Source organism: Portunus trituberculatus, chromosome 43 (genome assembly GCF_017591435.1).
Source record: "Portunus trituberculatus isolate SZX2019 chromosome 43, ASM1759143v1, whole genome shotgun sequence".
Lineage (NCBI taxonomy): Eukaryota > Metazoa > Arthropoda > Malacostraca > Decapoda > Portunidae > Portunus > Portunus trituberculatus.
In genome coordinates, this window is record NC_059297.1 from 26283880 (window position 1) to 26309547 (window position 25668).

The 25668-nt window shown below is 38.6% G+C and overlaps 1 protein-coding gene across 1 annotated transcript in view; it reads left to right on the plus strand.

Annotated features, from left to right (window-relative positions):
• The window catches only part of LOC123518391 (nuclear pore membrane glycoprotein 210-like), a 45524-nt gene extending 20077 nt beyond the window's left edge, over window positions 1–25447 (plus strand). The window contains exons 21-36 of the mRNA XM_045279200.1: window positions 102–265; window positions 690–903; window positions 2851–3030; window positions 3424–3636; window positions 4559–4723; window positions 4914–5005; window positions 8142–8328; window positions 9172–9347; window positions 9714–9873; window positions 10725–10943; window positions 11573–11801; window positions 14384–14619; window positions 14865–15029; window positions 16220–16364; window positions 16833–16934; window positions 20298–25447. Of these exons, the coding sequence (XP_045135135.1) occupies window positions 102–265; window positions 690–903; window positions 2851–3030; window positions 3424–3636; window positions 4559–4723; window positions 4914–5005; window positions 8142–8328; window positions 9172–9347; window positions 9714–9873; window positions 10725–10943; window positions 11573–11801; window positions 14384–14619; window positions 14865–15029; window positions 16220–16364; window positions 16833–16934; window positions 20298–20482 (2832 nt within the window). The 3' untranslated portion in view covers window positions 20483–25447. The remainder of the gene's footprint in view (window positions 1–101; window positions 266–689; window positions 904–2850; window positions 3031–3423; window positions 3637–4558; window positions 4724–4913; window positions 5006–8141; window positions 8329–9171; window positions 9348–9713; window positions 9874–10724; window positions 10944–11572; window positions 11802–14383; window positions 14620–14864; window positions 15030–16219; window positions 16365–16832; window positions 16935–20297) is intronic.
• The last annotated feature ends 221 nt before the right edge of the window (window positions 25448–25668 follow it).

Below are 25668 nucleotides of genomic sequence, written 5' to 3' on the forward strand. Positions count from 1 at the left end.
ATTTTCTGTTACTAAACTAATGTGCACGCACCACTTGTCATCATTCACAATAATGAAAACAATAATGATCAATTAGTGCACTGTCCCCTTCTGTCCCTCAGATTGCCAGTGTTGCTTCTCTGGACCTGACAGTGCTGGAGGTGGTGGAGCTCGGAGGCACCTTGGAAGCAGAGGTGGTAGCCCTGGACTCATCAGGAACTCCCTTGCCTGCCCACTCCCTCATGGACCTACAGCCTCACCCTCAGTCCACTGTTATTTCTGCCAAGTAAGGACTTCATTCTCTCTTGTTCTTTGCATTATTCCCTTAATTTGAATAGAGTGAATGGAAGATGGTGAGGTTGTGATTCCTGTTCATGAAGAAACTTTTTTTTTTTTTTTTTTTTTTTTTTTTTTTTTTTCAAATTTTCCCTTCTTATAGAGTGACTGCAAAAAATTTCCTCTCATAGAGTGATTATTTGCTGTTATAATGCATGCTTATTTTTCCCAGTACATTTTGTCCTTGGCATCACTCTTATTTTTCCATCCCTTATAATTCACTTTTAACTATCTCACTCTTTTTTCCTATGTTTATGCTTCCCACTTCTTGCACCTCCCAACCTAACCTAACTTAGCCTTTTCTTGCCACCATTCATTCTATCCACCCTTCCCTTTCTGTCAGTTGTTCTTCATCCCCCATCACTCGCTCACAGGTATCAAGGCGTCAACAAGCAGGGCAATGCAGTATACGAGGTGAGGGGTCGTCACGTGGGAGACACCAGCCTGCGAGTCAGTGCTGCTGTTGCTGGAGGGACAGGCGAGGGTGGGCGGCCTAGAGTCGAGAGCCCTACCCGCCCCATACAAGTGTTCCCTGCCCTCACCTTGCACCCGCGCAACATTACTCTTGTGGTTGGAGCTGTCTATCAGGTTTGTAGTCATCCCTTTTTCATTTTGTTAGGGTGTGTTAGTGACTTACGTTTGCAGTATTGTTGGATTCTTTGATATCTACTTTCGTAGCAGAAAGTTTGGATGCAAAATTACAGGCTGCCCAAACTTTTTGCTAAACTCAAAACCCAAAAAATACCTAATCTGTGAACAAACTTTCACTATTTTTCTATGGTATGGTTTGTACCACTATTTATCAGAGACAATACACACAACTTGGCAACTCTGCTGAGTTACTCCCAGGCCCACTTGGTGTCATTGTGCAAGCATATATCATACGGATTGCATGTTTTTTTTTGCAGTTCTCTGTGTGTTTTTGCCTCAGTATCTCTGAAATGGGAGGTGGTAAAGAGCTGGGAAGAGACACAATTGTTGCTGTTATAACCCTCTATGAGGAGGGCTATAATTGTAAAGATATAGCCACTTGTGTGGGAATAGGAGTGTGGCAAATTCAAAAGTAGACTAAGAAATTTTGAGATGGCGGGGAGGTGACACCATTCCTACCTCCAAGCCTTGCTCTGGTCGGCTAAGGAAAATATCATCTTGTACTTCTAAGGTCATTAGATGGCAGTTGGATAAAATTTCAACACTCACAGCTAGAAAACTGAAGGAAAGTAATCCTTCACTGCTTCAGAATGTGCCTATAAGATGTATCTCTGATCATTTACTCAAAGATTTACAATATTGTAGTTGTTGTGCCAAAGTTCTTCCCTTGCTAAGTGTGAAAAGCATGCATGATCACATAGCATTTTGTAAGAAATATAGGGATTGGACCCTAGAAGACTGAGACCAAGTCTTGTGGAGTGACGAGTTAACATTTGTGGTGTCGTCGGGCTGCAGATCCAAGCATGTGAGGCGCCCCAGGGGGTCTGACCCCAATGACCCACACTATACAGCTAAAGTGGTAAAGCATACTCCAAGTATTATGGTGTGGGGTTGCTATGTGTTTGGTGGAGTTGGCACTTTAGTGTTTCCTGAAATAAGTGAGGATATAAATCAGTACAGTTACTTTGAGTTATTGTGTGATAATCTGCCTGAAAGTTTTGAAAAGTGTAACGCTGAGTGGTTTATGCAAGACAGAGCTCCTGCTCACACAGCTCAGTCTGTTACCCAGTGGTTAGAGGACTGTGGTGTAAATTACTTCAAAAAGTGGTCTGGGAATTCACCAAACCTGAATCCCATAGAGCACATGTGGCATATCATTAAAAACAGCTTCAAGATTGTGACACTTAGACTGTAGCAAAGCTAAAAATATAAATACAAGATATTTGGGATAATATTATTCCCAATCATGTAGAAAACTGGCAAGAAGCATCCCAGCACATTTGGAGAAGGTCATCAAACTTAAAGGAAAATCGCTTGGCAAAGGTATATCATTTACCATTTAAATGTCTTTAAATGTCCACCATATTTAAAGGTCACAGTTGTGTACGTCTTGCTCCCAAACTTTCAGCTACAATTGTATGTTTTAAACCAGCAGAGTGTGTTACTTTACCTGTCTTGCTTCTCACCCCTTTTTTGTTTTGTATTGTCTGGTTTGATTGGGTTCACAGTTTCACTGATCTTTCTACTTCTCTGCCTTTATTAATCATTCATTGTACTAAGTAAAGCTTCACACATACAATATCACTCTGGTGGAACCATTTATCAGATATGTAGTTATTTCTGATGTGGAGATATTTAAGAAAAATAGAAAGACAGCAGTGGGCAGTAATTGATAAGACTTAAGCTGATTAATCCACATCAGAGAATAGGGATTGAGGGATTAGATCTGATGGTAAATAAAGGTGTTGTAATTAGTTGACTTTCCTCTAGATTAGAACATTGAGGGTTAAGGGTTAAAAGAAAAAACAAATAATAGCAATATCCATTATCACTTGCTATCCTTCCAGTCATCCCTCCTTTCCATCCTCCATGGCTTCCTTTTAGGTTGAGACTCGTGGAGGGCCGTACCCAAGCCCCAGTGTGGAGTACAGCATTGACAATGGTACGGTGGCCAACTCCTCCCACGCTGGGGTGGTGACAGCGCTGGCTCTGGGCACTACCACCCTCACTGCCAGGGCTGTCAGTGTGAGCCAAAAGACGAGCCGCAGAGCCATTTATTCACAGGTGAGGAGAGAAAGAGAGAGAGAGAGAGATAGTTGAAGAATGTATCTGTTTTGAAGTAATATTGTGAGACATAAGATGTTGCCAATCGAACCATTTTGTTGAACATACAATTCTTGTTTATTTATAGGTGGTATTTATAAGGAAGTACACACTATAGGAAAGTGTGCATAAACCTGGAAATAAAAGCTTTAAAAATATAGAAATAAATTCCTCATCCTTAGTCTAATGTCATGAGGTCTGAAAAGGGAAACCATACTCTCATTTATGGCATGGAAATAGTATATATATTTAAAATGTAACCTGTAAGACCACTATCTCAGACAAAGCCCAATACTGTCTGCATTAAAGGAGTTGCTTTGTAAGGATTAAACAGCACATTTCCCCCTGTGGCAGGACATGGTGACTATACATGTGGTGCCACTGCCCAAGATTCGCATCCATGCCCCACTGACCCGCCTTGAGACAGGAGCCACCATGCCTCTACTTGCCCTGGGCGTGGATGAGCACCAGGCACCCCCAGCCTATGCTTCAGCCACCCCACCTCTTCTGCTGGAGTGGGCCACATCCAACAAGCAGGTTGCCTCCCTCCCAGGGGTCTTCCAAAAGGTATTGTAACACACACACACACACACACACATTGAAAAACATGTAAACAAGATATTTGGTATATCATATAAAATGTTGACTAATATAGGAGTGGCATTTCAGTGGAGAGTTTTCAGAACTAATCCACCAGATGTCACTGTTGCTATGTTTCCCTGGCTGACATGAACTAAATTATTGTTATATTAAATCCCAGGTTCATACAGATGCTTAGAACATTGATTTTGATGATACTGTTGACATTCTGTATCTACTTTTAGATATCCTATATGGATGATTTTAGGAGAAGGTAGTCAAAACACAAATATTTTTTTGTAATTATCTTGTAATACTGCTATCATTATCTTAAATGTGGCATACTACAACTCTAAAATCTATTGATTTGGACAATTAAAAAGGTAAAATCGTTAAATGTATTATATAGCATGACAATTGTTGCCGACTAGTGGCAACATCCCTAAGCGTAACTCGTATCAAAATTTTGCTTCTATATCAAAATAAAAAATTTACCAAACCATAGCTCAAATCTAAAAAAAAAAATATTGCATCTCAGGCAGCTCATATCTTAAGGTTCCACCATATTTTATTTTGCCCTTCTTTTCCTAATTATTAGCACAATAAGGGATAAGTGAATTATATAATAATGATGAGGAAATAACTGAATAAAACAAAAGGAAAAGCATTTTGTCACCAAGATTATTTTTGTGCATGCTTCAAATCTCTGTTCCATTGTGTGATTTCTTCAAGAGACTTTGACATCATAAGGACATTATATACACATGTATTTGATCACTAACAGTTAAACAATCAATATCTTTCCCTTGGAAAGTATATTTCATAGGATGAAGGAAAGATGTGATGTATCTACTGTACTGCATGGACTAGCCTTTTAAATGCACATCATTTCTCCTCTTCCTCCATCCAGACTGGTGTAGTGGAGAACACAGAGAACCAGGGAGCTACTAGACTAAAGGCAGAACGTCCAGGCAGGGCCACTATAAGCTTGAAGGTGAGGGTGGGAGTCAATGCCCTGCCACCCTACCAGCAGATTCTGAGTAATGCAGTGCTTACAGACAAACTGGAGATCAAGGTGAGTATGTGTGTTCAAGTGTGACTGTCTAAACGTCATGTCAAACTCTGGATCTTAGTGTTTGTGATGCTATGTCATTGCGTTATGCTAGTCTTTGGATCTATTGAGTGTGGTGGTGGTGTGTGGCTGCATCAGACAAATTCTCTTGTCTGTCTTGATTTCTTAATTTAACCATTTCTTCTCTCTTCAGGTGTTTGAGTCCCTGAAGTTGAAGTACCCCAGTGGCGGCTCCTCACAGCTGCTTATGACACCAGAGTCTGAAGCACGGATAGTCACCAACAGGTTTGTGTGCATGTGTATATTGTGTATGTATAAGTAAGGAATGCCACAGTTGTTTCCAGCTCACAGATATGATTCTGCTGTGGTCCAGTCACTGGGTTTTAAAGAGCTGGTATTGGAGAGTTTAATGACCAAGCTCAAACACTAGGATTTTGTTCACATTATACTCCCAAGAAGATACCAAGTCTTCCTGTGCTCCAGTCACTTACCAACTATTTACTACATTTTTCCTTTAGAATGTTGAAGCTGCTTGCTTGCACAGAATTGTTTGTCCAGTATGTTTTCTAACATTCTATCCAAAGCAGACAACCAGTTAAAGAAAAACTTGTGCTTAACTCACACCTTAAGATCATTCGTGTTAAAAGAAATCAACATGTAATAGTGTGTGTAATTCACTGTTTGATCTGCTGCAGTCTCTGACGAGACAGCCAGACGTTACCCTACGGAACGAGCTCAGAGCTCATTATTTCCGATCTTCGGATAGGCCTGAGACCAGGCACACAACACACACCGGGACAACAAGGTCACAACTCCTCGATTTACATCCCGTACCTACTCACTGCTAGGTGAACAGGGGCTACACATGAAAGGAGACACACCCAAATATCTCCACCCGGCCGGGGAATCGAACCCTGGTCCTCTGGCTTGTGAAGCCAGCGCTCTAACCACTGAGCTACCGGGCCGTGTGTGTGTGTGTGTGTGTATATATATATATATATATATATATATATATATATATATATATATATATATATATATATATATATATATATATATATATATATATATAGCAGGAGCAGGAGTCTTGAGGTATCACAAGTAAGGACACATAAAATAGCATCCACGACGGAGGACCAGAGTTTATTTTTCAACAACGTTCCACCGAGTCTTTCAGCATCATCAGGTTAGCTAAAAAAAATTAAACTTGAGTTAAATGACAAGTTATATGTCTAAAATATGAACATAGTAAAGAATGAATTAATTTACATTTATGAGAAAAAAATGTTAAATTAATTAATTTTTTACTATGTTCATATTTTAGACATATCTTGTCATTTAACTCAATTTAATTTTTTTTTTTTTTTTTTTAGCTAACCTGATGATGCCGAAAGACTCAGTGAAACGTTGAAAAATAAACTCTGGTCCTCCATCGTGGATGCTTTTTTACGTGTCTTTACTTGTGTGTGTGTGTGTGTATATATATATATATATATATATATATATATATATATATATATATATATATATATATATATATATATATAAAACAAGGGTTGATAGCAGAAGTTGTAGATACTAAATTGCAGGGAAATCACCATGGAAATCTTTATTCCTCCTGCTTTATTTTCCAACATTTCGCCTTACAACGAAAGGCATCATCAGGGCCTACAATGACAGACATTATGAAAATATTAAGTTAAAATACAAAGTAAAAAACATAGAAAAAATAAATAAAAATCACAATGCATCGTCAAAAGGTAAAAGTGCTCAAAGACAGAACTACACGGGAAACCAACCTTGAAGTGTGTTCTACATGGTAGAGGAAGGAACTGACTAGAACAGTAGTATTAAGATGAGAGGAAAGGTAGTAAAGAAGGGTGAGCTTTTCAAGATTAATGCAATTAAGACATTATTATATAGATGTTACAGCCTAACCTCTTCTTGGGAATTGTTTGACAATGAGATTAAGTTTCTTACTACTACTTTCTTTTTGAATAATGGCTTTCCTCGTAGTATTATTAACTCTACTATTTCAAAATTTCTTGACAATAAATTTGCTAACCCTCCTGTCTCTTCTACAACTCCAGAGAAAATAAGAAAATACATTACGTTACCCTTTTATGGTCACCTCAGTTATTCGATTAGGAAAACCCTTAATAGCTCCATGAAAACATATTACCCTGACACTAAATTTTTCTTTATTTTTACTAATCGTCATACTATTGGCTCTTTTTTTCAAATATAAAGATTGTGTTCCTGCAAATCTCACCTCTAATGTCATATATGAATTTTTCTGTTCGTGCTGTAAAGTACTATACATAGGTGAGACTTGTAGAAACCTAACACAAAGAATAGCTAAGCACAAAGGTTTTTCTGTTAGAACCAATAGACCTTCATCTAACCCATCTTTCTCTGCAATCAGAACACATTCACATGATAGTGGTCATCCTTTTGGTATTACTGACTTCAAAATTCTTCAAAGATGCCAATCTAACACAGATATCAAACTTCTTGAAGCACTTTATATCAAACATTTACAACCTGAACTCAATAATCATCTCTCTTCAACCAGGCTTCACACCCTTCAATAGAAATCTCGAACCTTTGCTTCACCCTTCTTTACTACCTTTCCTCTCATCTTAATACTACCGTTCTAGTCAGTTCCTTCCTCTACCACGTAGAATACACTTCAAGGTTGGTTTCCCGTGTACTTCTGTCTTTGTGCACTTTTGCCTTTTGACGATGCATTGTGATTTTTATTTATTTATTCTATGTTTTTTACTTTGTATTTTAACTTAATATTTTCATAATGTCTGTTTTAGACTTTTAGACTTATATTTTTGTTACTGATCATTGTAGGCCTGATGATGCCTTTTGTTGTAAGGCAAAATGTTGGAAAATAAAGCAGGAGGAATAAAGATTTCCATGGTGATTTCCCTGCAGTTTAGTATATATATATATATATATATATATATATATATATATATATATATATATATATATATATATATATATATATATATATATATATATCTTGTCTGATTTATAACATCTTTAGTATTTTTCAGATCTAGATTGTCAAACTAATCATCGTTTGTTGTTTGTGTGATGGCGTGAAAAGGGAAGTTTTTAAAAATTATTAGATATTAAGACATTTCTCAAGTTTTGGTTAGTTCATATACCGTGACTTGGGGGGAAGGTTTTGTTACGCATATGACGCCGCTTTAAAAAAAATACGTTTAAAAAGGAAATGTTTTCAATGTTTAGAGATTAGATGTTAAGGGATTCAACATTGAAATTAATTGATACAGCTTTGCTTTCTTCAGTAGGGGAAGATGCTGTCATTTATGTGATAGCTTGTTTGAAAAAGGCTTGATTTAAAAGGCGGATATTCCCTTAGTTTCAATTTCTTCCTCAGAGATGGAGATGGCCAGATGACTTACCAGGTGGATGGGGCCTGCAATGGGCATGACGAGGGAAGCCCAGTGGTGGAGGTGGGCCCAGATGGCTTGGTGAAGGCAGGGGAGCAGACTGGCCAGGCCACTGTTGTTGTCACTGTCACCGAGAGCTATGGTGTCACTCAAAGTTTGTCTGTGCTGGTGGAGGTGAGTGTGGGAAGAGGGAATGAGCTAACATAAGGACAGTGTCAAAGCCATCCCATCATTACCTTCCTTTTCATCATTATCATGTTATTGTGATTTTAGTTTTCTTCTACCTTTTTTGTGCCATGTAAGATGTATGTCTATAAATATGCATATGAAAATGATAGTTTTGAGTAAATATCATGATCTATGAATCAAAGTGAAGGAACAGTAGTAAGTGAAGACTTTTGCTGTGAGGATCACCTCACTGAGAGATTTCCAATGAACAGCCAGTTGAATAGTAGTGATTGGAAAGGAATTGTAGAATCTAAAGGATTTAAGTACTCAGTGTTCATAATAGAATTCAACACACCATTTTTTTTTTTTTTTTTTTTTTTTTTTTTTTTTATTCATTTAGAGTAAAGGAGGCAGTTTGCAATACCTTACGCAGACAATATCAGCTACAAAACCTCCCAATTCAAATACGACCACAAAAGTTTCACGAGTAGTGTAAAATTGTATCTGCTATGATAGATATCGCACTGCCCTCTATCGCTGCAGTTTCTCAGCATGTAGTACTGTTAGTGAAGAAAGGTTAGGACACCTCAGTGCACCTACAGGTGGGTTTACGCGATAGGTTATGTCGGGTTATGGGATTTAAAACGGGACATAACGCACAAACCCTCCAGACTCTAGTACTTTTATATATCTGTTTGTTTCATCCTTCCTTATAATTTCTTATTTTAAATAATTGTTTTCATTATTGTCATTTTTCTTTCCCAGTTTTTCACCTCAATCCACCATCATCCTTTAAGTAAGCATAATATTTCACCTTTTCAAAATCGTCTTCCATCATTTCCATTGCAGGTGAAAAAGGTGAGCTACTTGCAAGGGGAGGTGGGTGGTTTGGTAGGTGCTGTGACCAGTGCCCCACTCACTTGGCTGCCAGTTGGGGCAAGTTTCAACCTCCAACTTTCCTACCATGACAATAGGGGACGCATTTTCCATGCCACCAATGCTCAGCCAGCCTTCAGGCCCTCCAGGTAAGAGATAGATAGAAGATTAGGATTAGGATGAAGAACACAGAGATTTCAAGATACTCACATTGTAACTTGGGTCTTTGTATTAGACTATCTTCTTTGGTGATTAGCATCTTCAGTGGGCTCTTTTTTTATTCATAGACCCTCTCACATCAAGAAAGCAAGAGAGAGGAAAGAAAAGATAATTGAAGTTAAGGGAAGAGTGAAAGACTTTATTTCCTTTGTCCTCCTTCCTCCTCACTCCCTCTTGTTTTATCTATCTATCTATATGCTAGATTGGCAGTCCCGCACGTAGTGACCCAGACAAAGCACTGCACAATTACACATTCATAATTCTCACTTATAACCTTATTTGCCTTCATCCCGCAGATTTGACCTAGTGGGAGTGACCCGTGGAGCAACCAATGATAGTCTGGTAGTGAGAGTGGTGGGGCGTGGGCAGACTGTCCTACACCTCTGGGACCACAACCTGCCCCTCCTGAATGACTACCTCCGCATCCATGCTGGCCCTGCCATTACTCCTGACAGGGTAGATGGGAGAGATGAATAGATATTTTAGTTGCTACTGCAATTATTGTAGAGTATGGGTTAAATAAGGTAGAGAGAAATAAGGAACAAAGTCAGAGATATAGCAAGTAATCTTGTATGCTACTGAAGTTATTGTGAAGAGTACAGACTAAAGGCACATCCACACATGTCAATTTGCAACTGAAATTGCAAGTTGGTAGAGTTTCCAACTGAATATCAGTGCCTGGTGACTGGAAAAACCAATTTGTGACTGTCTATATCATGACATCACAGAGAAAAGTTGAAAATGTGGTGTCAACGTGAAGATTTTTGAGTTGATGAGGGAAAAAGAGGACCCTAAAAGTGAATTCTACAGCAAAAAAAGCTTACGCAAATCGGTGTTCAATGAGATAGCTGCCACTCTCCAATCACTGCTTCTCGCTATGCAGGGTGTTGTTGGTGAGGATTGAATACATGTGATGATTTAATTTGATCGCAGTCATGGTCTCCAGATTAAGACATCTTGTTGAGTAGATGTTTGTTTACATTAACTTTCCACCAACCAGCCGATACTTACCAGTTGCTATGTGTGAACGTGTTCTGACTAGAAGGGCTCAGTCAGTACTTCTAGCGACTTGCAATTTCAGTCACATATTGACATGTGAACTTACCCTAAGTTAGGTTAAGAGAATGAGGAATAGAGATAAAGTAAGTAGTTTCCATGCAAACAGAGATCAGATTCATATAAGAAAGGAAAAACATGATTTTCCATTGAGTGACATCCACACACAGACACAAAACTGAAAGTAAAGATGCAGAAAGAAAAATCCTGAAGCTGAAATTTCACAGCATCTTTCTTTGTCTCCCCCCAAGGCCACCACTCCCATGGGTGTGCATATTTGCTTCTCCTCCCAAGTGGCAGGGGAGGCTGGGGCCCCCACCGGCAACTGGTCTACACAGGGGAACATCCTCTCCCTGGACTCAGCCTCAGGTGTAGCCATCTCCCACCAACCAGGCCAAGCCACTGTGTTGTTCCAGGCCAGCCCCTCCCTCACCACCACCACTGAGCTCACTGTGCTGCCCCTCACTCAGGTAAGCCACAGGTCTCCAGGAACACTTGCATCTTTGATCACAAGCATTATTGACCTTCACTAATCTCATATCAAGTCTACCGTTACCCAGCATTGTAGTATTTTGAACGGCCACACCAACCACACTCAAAATTATCCTAAATTAAAAAAAATTTCAGGTAAATGTTTTCAGACTGGTTTCTGAAATCATTTGAGCAATTTTTGCACCCTAAGTAAAGTTAGCTTTCATTCATTTAGCACATATAGATTTCTGTTATTGAAAAGTCATTTTTATGTAATCAAAATATCTTGAAAGATGTCATTTTCCAGTTCTTAATTGTCTGACTAAAGAATAATATCTCCATTGGCACTACTTTTTCTTTGTAATTGTGTAAGGAACAGTAATTATGATTAGTCCTAACCATTGAGACTAACTACCACCTGCGTAATTGTTAGATTAGGAGCAGTAATGATGATTTTCTTGATTTTCTTGATTTTTAATTTCTCTCTCTCTCTCTCTCTCTCTCTCTCTCTCTCTCTCTCTCTCTCTCTCTCTCTCTCTCTCTCTCTCTCTCTCTCTCTCTCTCTCTCTCTCTCTCTCTCTCTCTCTCTCTCTCTCTCTCTCTCTTACTTTTTTCTTTTTGCATCCAGATCACTGTCAGCAGTCCTCACCACCCTCTCACTAACGGGCGAGAGGGAGCGCGTCAAGTAGCTGGAGTGGAGCTTGGTGCTGAGGGCAGCACCATCCCGCCCTGCTACCCTCAGGACCCTCCCACCTCTCAGCCGCCCTTCTCTTGCTCAGTGACACTCTTCCCCTCCCTTCCTGGCTCAGATGTTGGTGAGCTGTTCTCTGCTGCTCCCATTTATGTGCCAAATCAAGGTAAGGTTGAGGCCATTAAAGATCTGTGCTGTCTCTTAAATTAATAAGGATTCTTCAAATTCGCCTCTTTGCAGTGTACTGTGGAATCTTGGATACAGAACGCTACTCTTCAAACAATGGTTTTCTAAACAAAAGTTTGAATTCACACTTGCTTTTGGCTGCCTTACAATAATTTAATTCTTAAACAAAGTTGTTTGATATCTAACATTAAGGGGAGCGTCCAGTTTAGATCGGTGTTGCTATATCTCTGGTAAATATGCATGAATAATTCTGATTTTTATGTTGTGAAGTACTGGCAACATGTACATCAATATTAGATAGAAATTCATCCCCATTCTAGTCCCCAACCCCACCATACAGTTGCAGTTGCACCTAAAACTTATAAGTGTTATTCTGGCGCTATTATTAGCCTCACAATCTTCATTTTCCTGTCGCTAAGACACGTTATGATATGAAATTATTGAACATCATTAGATTTTTCATTTCAGCTTTTTTTTTTTTTTTTTTTTTTTTTTTTTTTTCAGAAAATGTTAATACAAAATTACAGGTCACATAAATAAAAGAAAAATAGCGAGGTGATTTGAATGCAAAAGTTTTCTTCTGCTTTTTAGTTTTTGTTTCATTGAAATCAAACAAAAAATTGGCTTCAAAATAGATTTTAGAAGGGGAATAACTTATGTTTTGAGATACGGGCCGATATAACACACTAGGAAGTTTATTCAGGTTAACTATATGTTTTTTTTTATTATTTACCATCTCATAATACAATCAGACGTATTTCTAAGCACATCAGTCTCCTAGTACCCTCCTGTCAATGATATGTTGGTTCTAAAGTTTTTTTTTTTTTTTTTTTCTCCAAATGTCCAGCTCTCACTTTTTCTAGTTGTGATGTGTTCTTGAAGTTGCATGTTGTGCAGTGCATGGTTATGGTGTTCTCATATACATCAGGCTCAAAACTGTAGTCAAAGGTAGAATCTGGACATGAACAACGAAAGAAAAGTAGGTTTTTTCAGCCTCCTTTTCATCAGCATGACAAATTTGTCACTATCCACATCTTCATTTCCTTTCTCAATATTTTGTAGAAGAGCTTTTCTAATTGTGAGTAATGAGGCCTTTTCTTATTCATTTCCTTTTCTTTGTTTTGCCTGAGATGTGGTGGGCTGTGATGTGGGAGTGGTAGGCAGTGGTGTGGCGGTGGTGAGGGTGGTGGTGGTGGGAGACATGAGGATGTGTATTGGAGCATCTGAGGTGTCAGGTTCAGCACGCTGTCTTTTTATTCTTTGAGCTTCCATTCTTATATTCCAGGCATCCTTCCTCTGCATATTCCTCTTAGACATCTGTCCCACGGTTGGCAGTAGGTAAAAGGCAGAATGCAGTAGCTAAATTACATGCCATTTAGCAGAGTGAAAGTAGGAGACGCAGCAACAACCTCTCTCTGTGATGGCTTGTGGCCTTGGTTGACGCCACCTATACACACACACACACTCACTTTCAGTGTTGCCGTATCATGTTCACCCAAAAAGTTTTTTTTTTTTTTTTTTTTTTTTTTTTTTTTAAGTAAAAGAAACTGATTCTGCTGATGTAAACAAACACGTGGTTGAATATGGGACCTTTAAATGGGATTTAAAAGGAAACCAGTGCATGTTTTGCCATAAAACTTTGTGAAATAATAGCTAACATGTACACCTACCATTTTTTTTTTTTTTTTTTCAAACCAGACGCTCCCCTTAAGAGACAAATCAAAAGCTGCCATTTATCACTGATTTTAGTTTCTATAAATATTTCCTTCATTTTTATATATCTGGAGGAGAGACTGTGTAAGACATTAATCTAATCTGAATAAGAGAAATGTGATCCCATTAAAGAACTGATGTAAAACAGATTTTTAGCCATCTCATTGAGTAATCCTGATACTTGAATCACATGTGACTCTCTTCATGATCCCACAATGCTATCACTATTGCACAACTGCATTTTTCCCATCAGCAAAATGTATTAAGTGTTATATGATCACCTTAATTTTAGAGGTAAGTGTGTTGCTTCTCTGTGTCATTGTAAGGTTTCCTCCACTAGATCAGTGACAAAGAGAATACCTGCATAGTTTAACATTATCTTCTGATGAGTTTTGTGTAATTTTCTTTCAGTACATCCTCTCTGGATTAATAATTTCTGAGCTGGATATGTGGAGTGGCCATCTTGGGAGTGTCTTGTCATTACACTTAGCAGGGTGGACATATGGACAGGAATGAATTAAATCTATTTTGTATTGATTCCTATAGGAAAGATTATTTTGGTTTTATAACATTTTGGATTTTGAACTGCATTCAGAAACAAATTAAGTATGAGAACTCAGGTTTCTCTATTTATGCAAGAAAGTGAGGCATTTTCTCAGGAGTACTTCATACTTAATTAAATTTCATCTTTCTTTGTTAGCATTTTTTAGTAAGGTCTTCCTACAGCTTTCTCATTCAACAATTATATATCATTATAATATAAATACAAAATGATGCAGAGGTGTATGTATGTAAGTTTTGAGATTAAGAATACTCTTTGAGCAAGACTACAGTGTGTTTCTTCCACAGGGTATGGTTGTGAGGTGACTTGCTTGGCAGGACCATCATTGGGGCTGGCCACCCTGGAAGCTGCCCTGGTAGTGGAGGCCGTGGCCGAGGGGGATGGAGGCTTGCGGTCTGGCCAGGTGCAGCTCCCCTTTCTACCTGCCCCCGCCCCAGAGAGCCCCACCCTCACCCTCACCAACCAGCAGCCCACCGCATCACTGTTGCTCAGGGGACACCCGGATGTGCTGGCTGCCATGGCGGTGGGTTTCTTGTATTTATTTGGCCATTTGTAGGTTTTTACATAACACTACATTATCCTCTTTCACATATCTGACTATCTATCTATATACCAGGTAAATAGAAATAGCAAACTGAAAGTCATGTGTAAAAAATATAATTTTCCATATAAAAACTGCCCTCAATATAAGTCAATATAAAGAAGCCAGTTTTACAAAGAAAATGAGCTGGCCAGTTTTACTCAGTGTTCATGTTGCTGTGCCTGCAGGGTGTGGATGGCTGTGTGGGTGGACTAGAGTGCCAGCTTGGAGTAGTGCGTGGCCAGGAGCGTACCCTCACAGTGGCAAGCAAGGAAAGCCTGTGGAATGCTCCCCTGCCTGACGCTCCCTTAGAAGTGAATGTGACTTCACCTCTTACCACTAGCATTGTACAGGTTTGTTGATGGCAAGCTTAATTTTTGTATTTCTTAATATTTGATTAACCATTGATTTTGTTACATATGTATCACAACAAACCATCTACATGTAATGTCTTTTCATAAAAATTATCCTTGGTAAATGGCCTTTGCTAGTCCATTTCTTCCTCTTCTTGCAAGCTCTTATCTTCTAATCATTTCGCTCATTTTCTAATGACATTTGATTTAATTTCTTAAATAATTTTGGATCTATGCTCTTCATCTTTTCCTTTAAAGCAGGGATTCTCAGCCTGGGGTTTGTGAACAATCAGGGATTCACAAGAAGATTTCCAGGGGTACTTAGATGGCTGATCTAATATCCTTTGCAGTATCATTACATATTGAGTTAGTGCCAGTCACTACATTAAAATTCCAGGGATACTTAGATGGTTAATTTAGTAATATCCTTTGCAGTACCATTGTACATTTAGTTAGTGTCAGTTACTAAATTAGCATTCTGTTTGATGTCAGATTACTGGGGGTTTGTGTAAATGGTCTTATAACTCAGGAGGTTCTTAACGAGAAAAAGGTTGAGAACCCCCTGCTTTAAAACTTGTCACCCTCAGTGTGTTTTTTTCCCTCCAGATTTTGTTGTCCTTTGCCAGTCCTACAACAAAAAAAGTTTCCTTTCCATTTCTTTGGTACCCACCACATCTTAGGTACGGATGTGATTTTATCTGGAGGTACATCAGAGGTGCTATCGATGTTGCATCATTGAAGCTTTTAAACCCCTTTTCCACAAGGCCATTTTCACTAACTGGCCTTCCTCTATGCAATACAAGCCCTCCTGCAGACCACCCCCAACCACTACACATCCACCCACTCAACTGCCTTTTGTATCTGCTCAGAATGTGTACATAAATCAAACTGAGGAAGACTGCTATCCTGCCAGGACACTGGCTAAGAGGCTGTGACGTAGGCTTAAAGTAACATATTAATTGGCTACTAGAATAGTAGCAGGGGCTTCCCCAGTGCATATGTGCTCCAATACAAAGTCTCAGACAGCACCCCAAGTCATAATACAAGTATTTGATTTTTTCTATTGAGGTCCCATTGCCAGTCTCATACATGTGTATGAGCTTGTATGTGTGTACAAGAAACCAATTCTCATACACACGTACAATCTTGTATTGAAGGGGTTAATGTCAAAGCTTTATTGCCATTCACAGGTGAGCATTGTCCTGGAATCAGTTGGTGATGGTGTTTGTACCTCTCCACCTGCCTGGGACATGAATTTCCTCACACTTCTCTTCAGTGAACGCCTTCTAGTCAGCCTTGCTTGCCTTGCCCTCACTGCCATCTGTCTCTTTGTGGGTAGGTATGCATGGTGTACACCATTTTATTTATTTATTCTTTATATTACTTATGTTACAAAGGAAATATTTGTATGAAATGTGTGTACCAGAAACATGTCATCTTTTTCAACACAAAATGTATGGGATTAGCAGTACTGACTGCACTGTACAGAGTTAAGTCATGGGAAATGGGATAAAAGAAGAAGAAATTAAAATGCATGCAAGGTTTTCCTGTTGATAGATCACTGATAAGATGACTGAGGAATATGTGTGGAGTAACTTATGTGGATGAAGTCAGAAAGAAGAGATGAAGTGTGAAAACTGGTATTGGAAGAGAGTTGGGTGTAAGATAGTGTCTCAGCTTAGTGTGGAAATAGATTTATTGTTTTTTAACTTCACTTTCATTTCCCTAGTCTGTATTATGCATTGTATATTGCATGATACTATACACAAGTGATCTAATATCCTTTTGATTACCTATCATCAGGTTACCATGCACTGCTGACCCCCAGCTACAGACAGACACAGCACAATGGGGTCTTTGCAAACTCCCCAGCACCACCACCTGCAATGAAATCCTTCCAGCCAGGTGGGTTCCTGAATCCATAGAGGAAAGGTGGGAGAGGATTGTAAGGGGTAAGGTGGAAAGCAAAGTGAGATTTAAAGATAAAAGAGAAGTGATTAGAATTGACTTGGATTACACACCAGATTATGGCTTTTTGCATAGGGGCCCCAGAATCAACAACCTCCTTTCCAGCTATATGTGTTACCATGTATTACCATTGCTGATACGGGATTTCAAACATAGCCAGTAAATTTTGTGTTAATGTAGGAACAATTACTGTCATTGCTGGCAATAATAATTTGAATGCCCTTAACCCCTTCACCACGAAGAGACATATTTTGCGTCATTGAGGCACTCATGACGTATCTAATCTCTGTTGGTGTCTTTCACTTGCGTGGTAACATTGCAACAGAAATGTTGCTGACATGCAAACATATTTGGCAGCTTAGATTGTTGTAAGGCAATATCCATACAAAATTTATATAAGGACATTGGGCAGCAAGCTACTCATCATCCAGCTGACTATTATAGGAGCATTTAGCAGAATTTATAAGTGATGTCACGGATTTTTTGCCTGTAGGCAAAATATTGGAACCCATAACACTCAGTATAACTTATTTTTTCCTTATAGATTGTTCAAACTGGACAAATGAGGGTCTAAATGCCTGTTTTCAGGTCAAGAAAATATGATATAAATAAATTAACCCATAAAGTATGTATGTAAGTAACTTTATAATGTTGTTGATCTTAAATTTTTGAAGGGAGGGAGAGTGGAGCGGGAAAGACGCTAGCCAGCAACCTGTGGAATTTAAACAAAGGATGCATCATTGTACCGCATACAAAACTTATGTACCACATTTCCACAAGGCTTTCCATTTTATTCATTGCCGAGTAAGAGACTTCCTGGTCTTCTTAGCAACGTAAGGTGACATTGCAGGGCTGGTTGCAGGGTGTTTTGGTGGCATGTTGAGCAAGGAAGATGAGCTGCTGCTGGACGCTGTTATTGTTTTGAACTAAAAGCAGGGAAGGGTAGGGGAGCGAGTGGTGTGCGTTTTGTCCATGAGAGGCGCTGGTGTATTCAAAAGCCTGTTGGCTTGCATGATACGGCAGGGTTTTCAAACTTGGAAAAAAATTACCTGGATAAAATTTCGTTGAAGCGAGTTTGATGTTCATTATACGAGCAGATGGTAGTAAAATGGGGGTTGCCTGTACAAGTGCGTTCGCCCCTTTCTTGCTTTCTACGCATTTGAAATTCCCTCCAGCTTCAGTATTTATGTTCTTTGAAGTGTTCAATATATATCAGCACAGTTTCCCGCCATTCTGACTTGGGTTAGTCACCCACCATCCCCCTATTTTGTAGTATCGGTATTGGTTAAAATTCTGGTATTGGTACATCTCTAGTTGCTACCAGGTAGTGTTCAGTTTCATTTAGGCCGCGTGAAATAACTCACCAGTTCTACTTTTTTGTTTTTCATTCCTAATAGTCTGTGCATTTACATAACATAAAAGCCAAGTATTACACGTCCATTGACTATAGTATGGCGGTGTAAATCATATTACTGGAGACGAGAGGAATTTATGCTGGAGGTATGTAGCTACACAGCATATTTAATCAATAACTTTTGTATATACTCCTTTGTGAAGAAAATACCACTAAAGGTAAGTACAGTAAGCCCCGCACTTGGCAAAATTTACTTTTGGCGGAAGGGTGGCCATGGACCACCGGGAGCACGCTTGGTGATTTGATTTCAAATTTGGCGATCGCACAGCGATCCACGTGGCTCCGTGGTGACGTCAGACCTCTCTCTAAACCTATCAGAATACAGTGTGAGAGTCCCCTTTAGCCACTTTGTTTGTGCTACCCTCTGTTCTGCTAGCGTGGTAACAAATTCTGGCGATTTACTGCCAACATGGCCTCTACCAGTGCAGCAGGTGGTACCGGTGGGGGTAAGGACAATGGTGGTGGCGGCTAGGACGAAAGTTGGCGACGGAAATGGGTGGGAAAACAGGAGTACAGACGAGGAAAGCATCACAAATCATACGGTATGAGTGAAAAGGAGAAAATTATTAAGATGAGAATGAAGGAAGCAGAAACTGTGACATAGAGCATTAAGTGTACCAGAGTCAACAGTGAGGCAATTACGAAAGGCTAAAGAGAATATTAAAAAGCAAGCCTATCTTACTCTGTTTAAGGTTAGTTACAGCCTTTATATCATGTCTTTTTAGCTTTATTTATTGTTTTATTGGTCTGTTTTGTACTCTAATACGTGAAGACAAAAGATTTAATTTCAGCTCGAAAGATGGTATTTTAGGGGTCAAAAGAGGGACTTTGGCAATGACCAAAGACTGATTGGGGCATTTTTTAGACAATTTATATGGTATAAAGAACTCATGCTTGGTGAAATTAGCATTTGCCGGTAGTTTCTCCAGACTAATTAATTCGCCAAGTGCAGGGCCTTACTGTATTTAGAATTGTCCAAAGACTTTAAAACAATGTTCAAATTACTAAAAGAGCTGAGATGGTACACTTATTTAACGTAATATTATTCAAATCGGGCATACTGAGCTGTTCATGGCAAAGAAACCAAAATATTTACCATTTTCCTGTATTTCCACACACTTCAATATGTTTTAATCTATATACACACTTGAATAAGAAATTCATAAAAGACCTACACTAACCTAGAGAAGTAACATGGTTTCCTGTGGGTGAGGTGCTGTCTGGAATGGGGAGTGGCAATGTGAGCGTTCATCAGTCTGTTGTTGACTTGTAGGCTGGCACGAGATGTTGGACCCTATGTCGTGGTGCAAAATGTAAATAAGGACCGGTGTGTAGGTTTAGAGTGGTCTATGACAGGAGCCAAGGCAATATTCAAAAGAGAACATGAACATAAAAGCAAGCATGTGACTGAAAGGGGAGAGTAGAGGGAAGGTATTTCAGGATAAACACATTGAATGGTGAAAGAAGAATAAACTTTGTGAAAGATTTAAGGGGAAAGGAGGTGGAAGACCTGCAGATATTGGTGATGAAAAGAAAATTTTGAGAGAAGTGATGAGGCAATAATATGATCAGTGAGTGGAATTGTTATTTTGTGTACTTTTACAGTTTTTCTTTTACAACTGACATTGTCATATATATATATATATATATATATATATATATATATATATATATATATATATATATATATATATATATATATATATGTGTGTGTGTGTGTGTGTGTGTATATATTTACCTATTTGTGTATTACAGGGCCCAAGCTAAGCTCTCTGTGACCTGTCTCCTTGTCCATTCCTGTCATATCTCTCTTTCATCTGTGTGTGTGTGTGTGTGTGTGTGTAATGAAAAAGTTTCTTTAACTGTCTTACCTGACCACCCCACAGTGGTCTCCTCCTCCCCTACAGGAAACATCACAACCCCTGTAGGCAGTGGACGCTCCTCCCCTCAGGGTTACACCCTCTGGAGTGACACCACAGAACCAGTGTATGGGGCACCACCCTACAGTAGGAGGGCTTACCAGGGCTCCCCCACCTACACCACTACACCACCAAGACTACATCAAGATTAACTATTTTATTATATGCCTGTCTTTTGTGAATGTGTGTTTGTGTGTACAGCTATGTGTACATGTGTAAGCTTTATTTTCTCACACAAAGCAGTGAAAGTAAATATTTCTCCCTTGTAGATATGGCCAGCAAGGCATTATATAATGTCAAAGGGGGCACATGTGGTGTTTGATTAGTTGTATTATTTTATTGTGTGCTGCCATAAGTTTTAATGAGGTAATGAAGTGTTCCTATTATTTTATGATGTTCTCCATAACAAAAGTATACAGGGTGTCCTGAAAGTTAAGGTTCATACCTCAGGATTTGATAGTTCAAGTAATTTCTAATTAAAAAAAAATATTCTATACACATATATTTTTGTTTTATTTTGCAAGAAATTAATATACATATTGTGGGTTGCAGGAATTCCTCAATCAAAGCCTTACTGGAAAAAGATAGCAAATGACAGATTAAAATTTTTGTCACCTAGACATGTCTTGAGCTGCTCCAAAATGTTCAGCTGCTGCAGAAATATTGGGTAAACACCTTCTGTCTAGGTATTGCATCAGCATTCTGCTGCTGCAACCTGATCGTTTCCATTACAGAATGAATGTATGTCATGTATGTCATCACATGAAATACTCAATGTTGCTGAATGTGAAAGGAATTTCACTGCAACAAAAAGATGCTTTTTCCCAGTCAGCAGATTGGGAATGGCTATCTATCACTTTGGTGCCAATATGTCAACTGTTGACTGTGTTGATGAAGGTGACAGTTGCAGTGAGTTGCTATGTATATTTAAAACACATAGCACATAACAACAACTGTAATAATGTGCTATCTTACTTTCTTCACTGAGATGTACATACAAATATTTAATCAGTCATTTTGCTAATTATCCTTAAGGCTTTAACTTTATATTGTACACAAAAAGTGATCATTTTATACTGCACAGTACCAGTTGATTATGCAGCAAGCCAAGTAAGGAAAGAAAGCAGAAGAGGTCCATCCAAGCAAGTCACTCCCACAACACACATCTTACATGTTAGTTTCTTGCAAAATAAAGTAAAATGCAGCATATGTATATGTGTATAGAGTATTTTCAAGTTAGAATTACCTGAACTTTCAAATACTGCAGTATGTACAGTACGTACATTAACTTGCAGGACATCCTATATTTCTACGTGTAGATAAAAATTGTCAATTCATCTTGCTGAGATATAACCAGAGAATTTAATTAATTCAACTTTCATAAAAAATATTTGTAGCTCATTTACTGTTACATTCTGTAAGTTTTTTTTTTTTTTTTTTTTTTTAACTTGAATGATCTCCAAGATAGTATTAATTTATAGACACTGTGTGTGTGTGTGTGTGTGTGTGTGTGTGTGTGTGTGTGTGTGTGTGTGTGTGTGTGTGTGTGTGTGTGTGTGTGTGTACCAACATGCTTGTGATGACAAAATGCATCTTGGAGATACCAAATCTGGGAAAATTACAAATCAAGAATTTTTGCATTCTGTGAATGCTGTAATGATCCAGAGACTATCATTATCTAGTCAGAAGAGACAACACTCACTGATTGATGATGAGCATGTCATGGTGTCAGACAAAATGTCTTTAAAATTTGATGGAACATAACCTAGAGTGGATCTTTCCAGGATGTGAGGCCTCCAGGCATTGCTGTAGTTAGTGGTTTGCCATCAGTGTGTGCTGCTTCTGATTGATTTAACCAGAGCTTGAAAGTTTAATGGTTTTTAACTTTCAGGGAATCCTTATCATCACCACCATCACCATTATCATCATAATCATCATGCAAATAACCACATCACCAATTGAGTCATCCTGAAAGTCAAAACAAATACCATTTGCTTGCAGTTGAGAATACTGTTATTCTGTAAAATTCATTAATTAATCCACCTTGTACTTAGCACCAGAAACATTACAGTTAAGGTTTTATGCTCATTTGATAATAGATTTTAAGTTTCATGGGTAAATCGGCAACATCATTTCATTTGTCATACAGTAAGAATCTTAGTATTGTACGTGCAGTCAATATTGCCATTGTTTATTGTTTTGCAAGAATAGCATGAGACCATCAGGGATGGCGTATCTGCTGCTTTGTATCTGATATTTGGAAATTTCTAAATTATCTATGCATGTTTGTCAGTGCTGCATGTCCCTTGCGATTTCTCTTATGGGCATGGTGACAAAAGTCTTCACTTCACTTTTTTTCAGCATTTTCTCAGTTGTTTACTCAAAGCTTCATCTGTTGCCTCTCTTCCAATACTTGTCATACTTGTCAACTACGTAATTAATATCTTTCATTCAAATCTCACTCGTGATTATTCATCCCATTCATTGTTATTACATTGTTACACTGTCCATTCAGCCACTTTGCAGTGTAAACCTTTGCTACTCCACTACCAAAATTCTCTTATTAGTTTTTTCACATTCACTACATCCTTTGTTAAATGAGTTATGCAATTTTCTTTTGATAGTTCATGGGAAAAACAAATCCATGTACCAGGAAAATGCTAACAACTTGTAACAGAACAGATTATGTTCAGATTTTTCAGTCTTGCTCTGGTTTATGATGCTGTTTAAGGTGTCTGTTGGATGGCATGATTTATTGATACCTGAAAATTTTCTTTTGTCAATAAGCTTTGTGATGGTTTTCAACATTGTTTTGCAGTGGGATTGCCTATTTTCATGATAAATATTTGCTTTATCAATTATTTTTTTTCAAGGAGATAGCATTGAGGGAAAAGGCAAATGCTGGAAGTGAGTACAACATTACTGGACTTCTTTCCTTGGCTATAGTATGCAGGGAAGTTCCTTTTGACAGTAAATGGAGGAGGATCACAGCTACCATCCTGGGAATGCAAGATGTTCAGATGTTTTTGGAACACAAATGATATCTTCACTTTCCTAGCCACAGTTACCAGTGTGCAAGCCACAGGAGTTTTTCAGCTGCTATATAGAGGCTCTGCCCATCACGTGTACCAGACAAAGGCAATTTGTGCTACTATTTTGCTTCCTCCCATCCTCTCATGCCCAAAATGACTACAAGCAAGGAGAAACAGGAGTTATTTACAATATACAAGGTTGCCCACAATCTTCCATTATTTTGAGTGTCCACTCAAACAGGAATTTGGCTGATAACGACACAATAGTAGGTGCAACATTTCAAGCCTCCTAAGGTTTCTTTCCTATGATTTCCCATGCTGTCAGCCTTGGTTCTTTAGCAACCTGCTTGGAGATAAGGGCATGGGTCTTCAGAGTGGTCTTATGAGGCCTGTCAGACATGAGGAATTGGGGTGACTGCAGTATCCTCACCAGCATCTGTGAAATGCTGCACCTACTGCCAAGTTGTTGTCATCAGCCTAACTCCTGTTTGAGTGGAAATAAATGAGTGATCATGGCCAGTCTCGTATAATGCAAACATCTCCTGTTTTCCTTGCTTGTAGTCATTTTGAGCATGATGAGAGGATGGGAGGAAGCAAAATAGTAGCACATTAAGCCTTTGTCTGGCACACGAGAGGCGGTGGAGTAGTGGATAATGTGGTGAGCATGGGATCAGGCAGACTACCAGGCGTAGGTTAGAATCCTACCACATACCACCTTGAAACTGCCATTTGTCAAGTGGTTTAAAGTTACCTACATGTCACCATGATACCCAGGTTTTAGGTGATTACACCAAAGATGCACTTGGGTGGTGATATGGGCCCTAATATGGGTACCACTATAAATGAAATTGCCACCCACTAATGGGTGGAAACTGAACAGTGCTTCCCATGCTCTTCAAGTATACCTACAGGTATTATAGACCAAAAAAAAAAAAGTATACCTACATAGGCCAGGATATAAAAACTCATTATAACAGCTAAGAAGCTACTGAGGTGGCTTGCACACTGGTGACTAGCCAGGAGGATGCAGAAGGTTGCAGTTATTGTTCCATAACCATTAGAATGTCTTGCCTTCCCACAATAGTAGTTGTGAGCCGCCTCTATTTACCATGAAAAGAAATTACATCAGCCACTTGGCGTGAAGGCCCGTATTATACATCAGCAAATCTGATATTTTCATGAGAAAACTGTGGCTATCCAGTATGGACTATATTTTAAATTTATATATTTATCATTATCATTTGCTGTAACAGTAATTCCTTCATCAGTTTATTGACAAGCACACCTACTAATATTTCTCTTCATAACATTCATAACAATAACAGTAATATGATTCAATGGTGAAGGTCTGTCATTACTTATGCATAGGTCATTTGTCACTAACATCACTACCTTAAAACTTAGTGAATAATGTGGGTCTTGAAGATGTGCCAAATATTTATACATGGGTGCAGTATTTTGGTATTGACAGTTAAATGCTGGAAATACTTCATTGCAGGATTGGACAAAATTCTCTCTCTCTCTCTCTCTCTCTCTCTCTCTCTCTCTCTCTCTCTCTCTCTCTCTCTCTCTCTCTCTCTCTACCATGCAAGCCATAGTATATTTACTTTCTTCCCACCATTGACACTGCCATGCGAGCCATAGGATAGTACAGAGGAAGAAGAGATATAAAAGTGAGAGCTGTGGATAGAACCAATCAGGGGAGACAGATAGAGCTCCTTTATAGGTAACAGAGGCAGATCCATTCAGTGATGGCTCTTTTCAGAAGCAAGAGGTGAAGAGTCACCCAGCTGGGGAATAACAGGGAAAAAATAGTTCTTTTGAGTTGGCAGACAAATGTGTAATTTTCTCTGGATTTCTTAACAGCTTCACTTTTTCACTTGCATTTGTTTTCAGTGTAAATAACACATTTGTTTGCATCTTATGGCTACAAAATATAGGTACCAGTGTGTACGTACATCCCTGACCTTACAAAAGTACAAGGAAAAAACATTGTTGATCTTTTGAAATTAATATTCCTTTTTCAATAAACAGAAGTTGGTTTTATTACCTAAGTATCTTTGTAATAAAAAGATTTTCTACCAACAAGAATATTTTATTTAGTTTGCAAGAACCCACATTGCCTGGTGACATATTAAGCAAAACACAGTGACTAGAAAGCAGGACATTTAGTACTTGCTGTACTCATGATTTGCTTATATAATTCATAAAAATATAAAACTTTGAGAGATACATTCCAGCACTTGCTTACTGCAGTGATGTGATTCTCATTTGTGGGCTATCTAGTGCAGGTATAGATAGCTTGA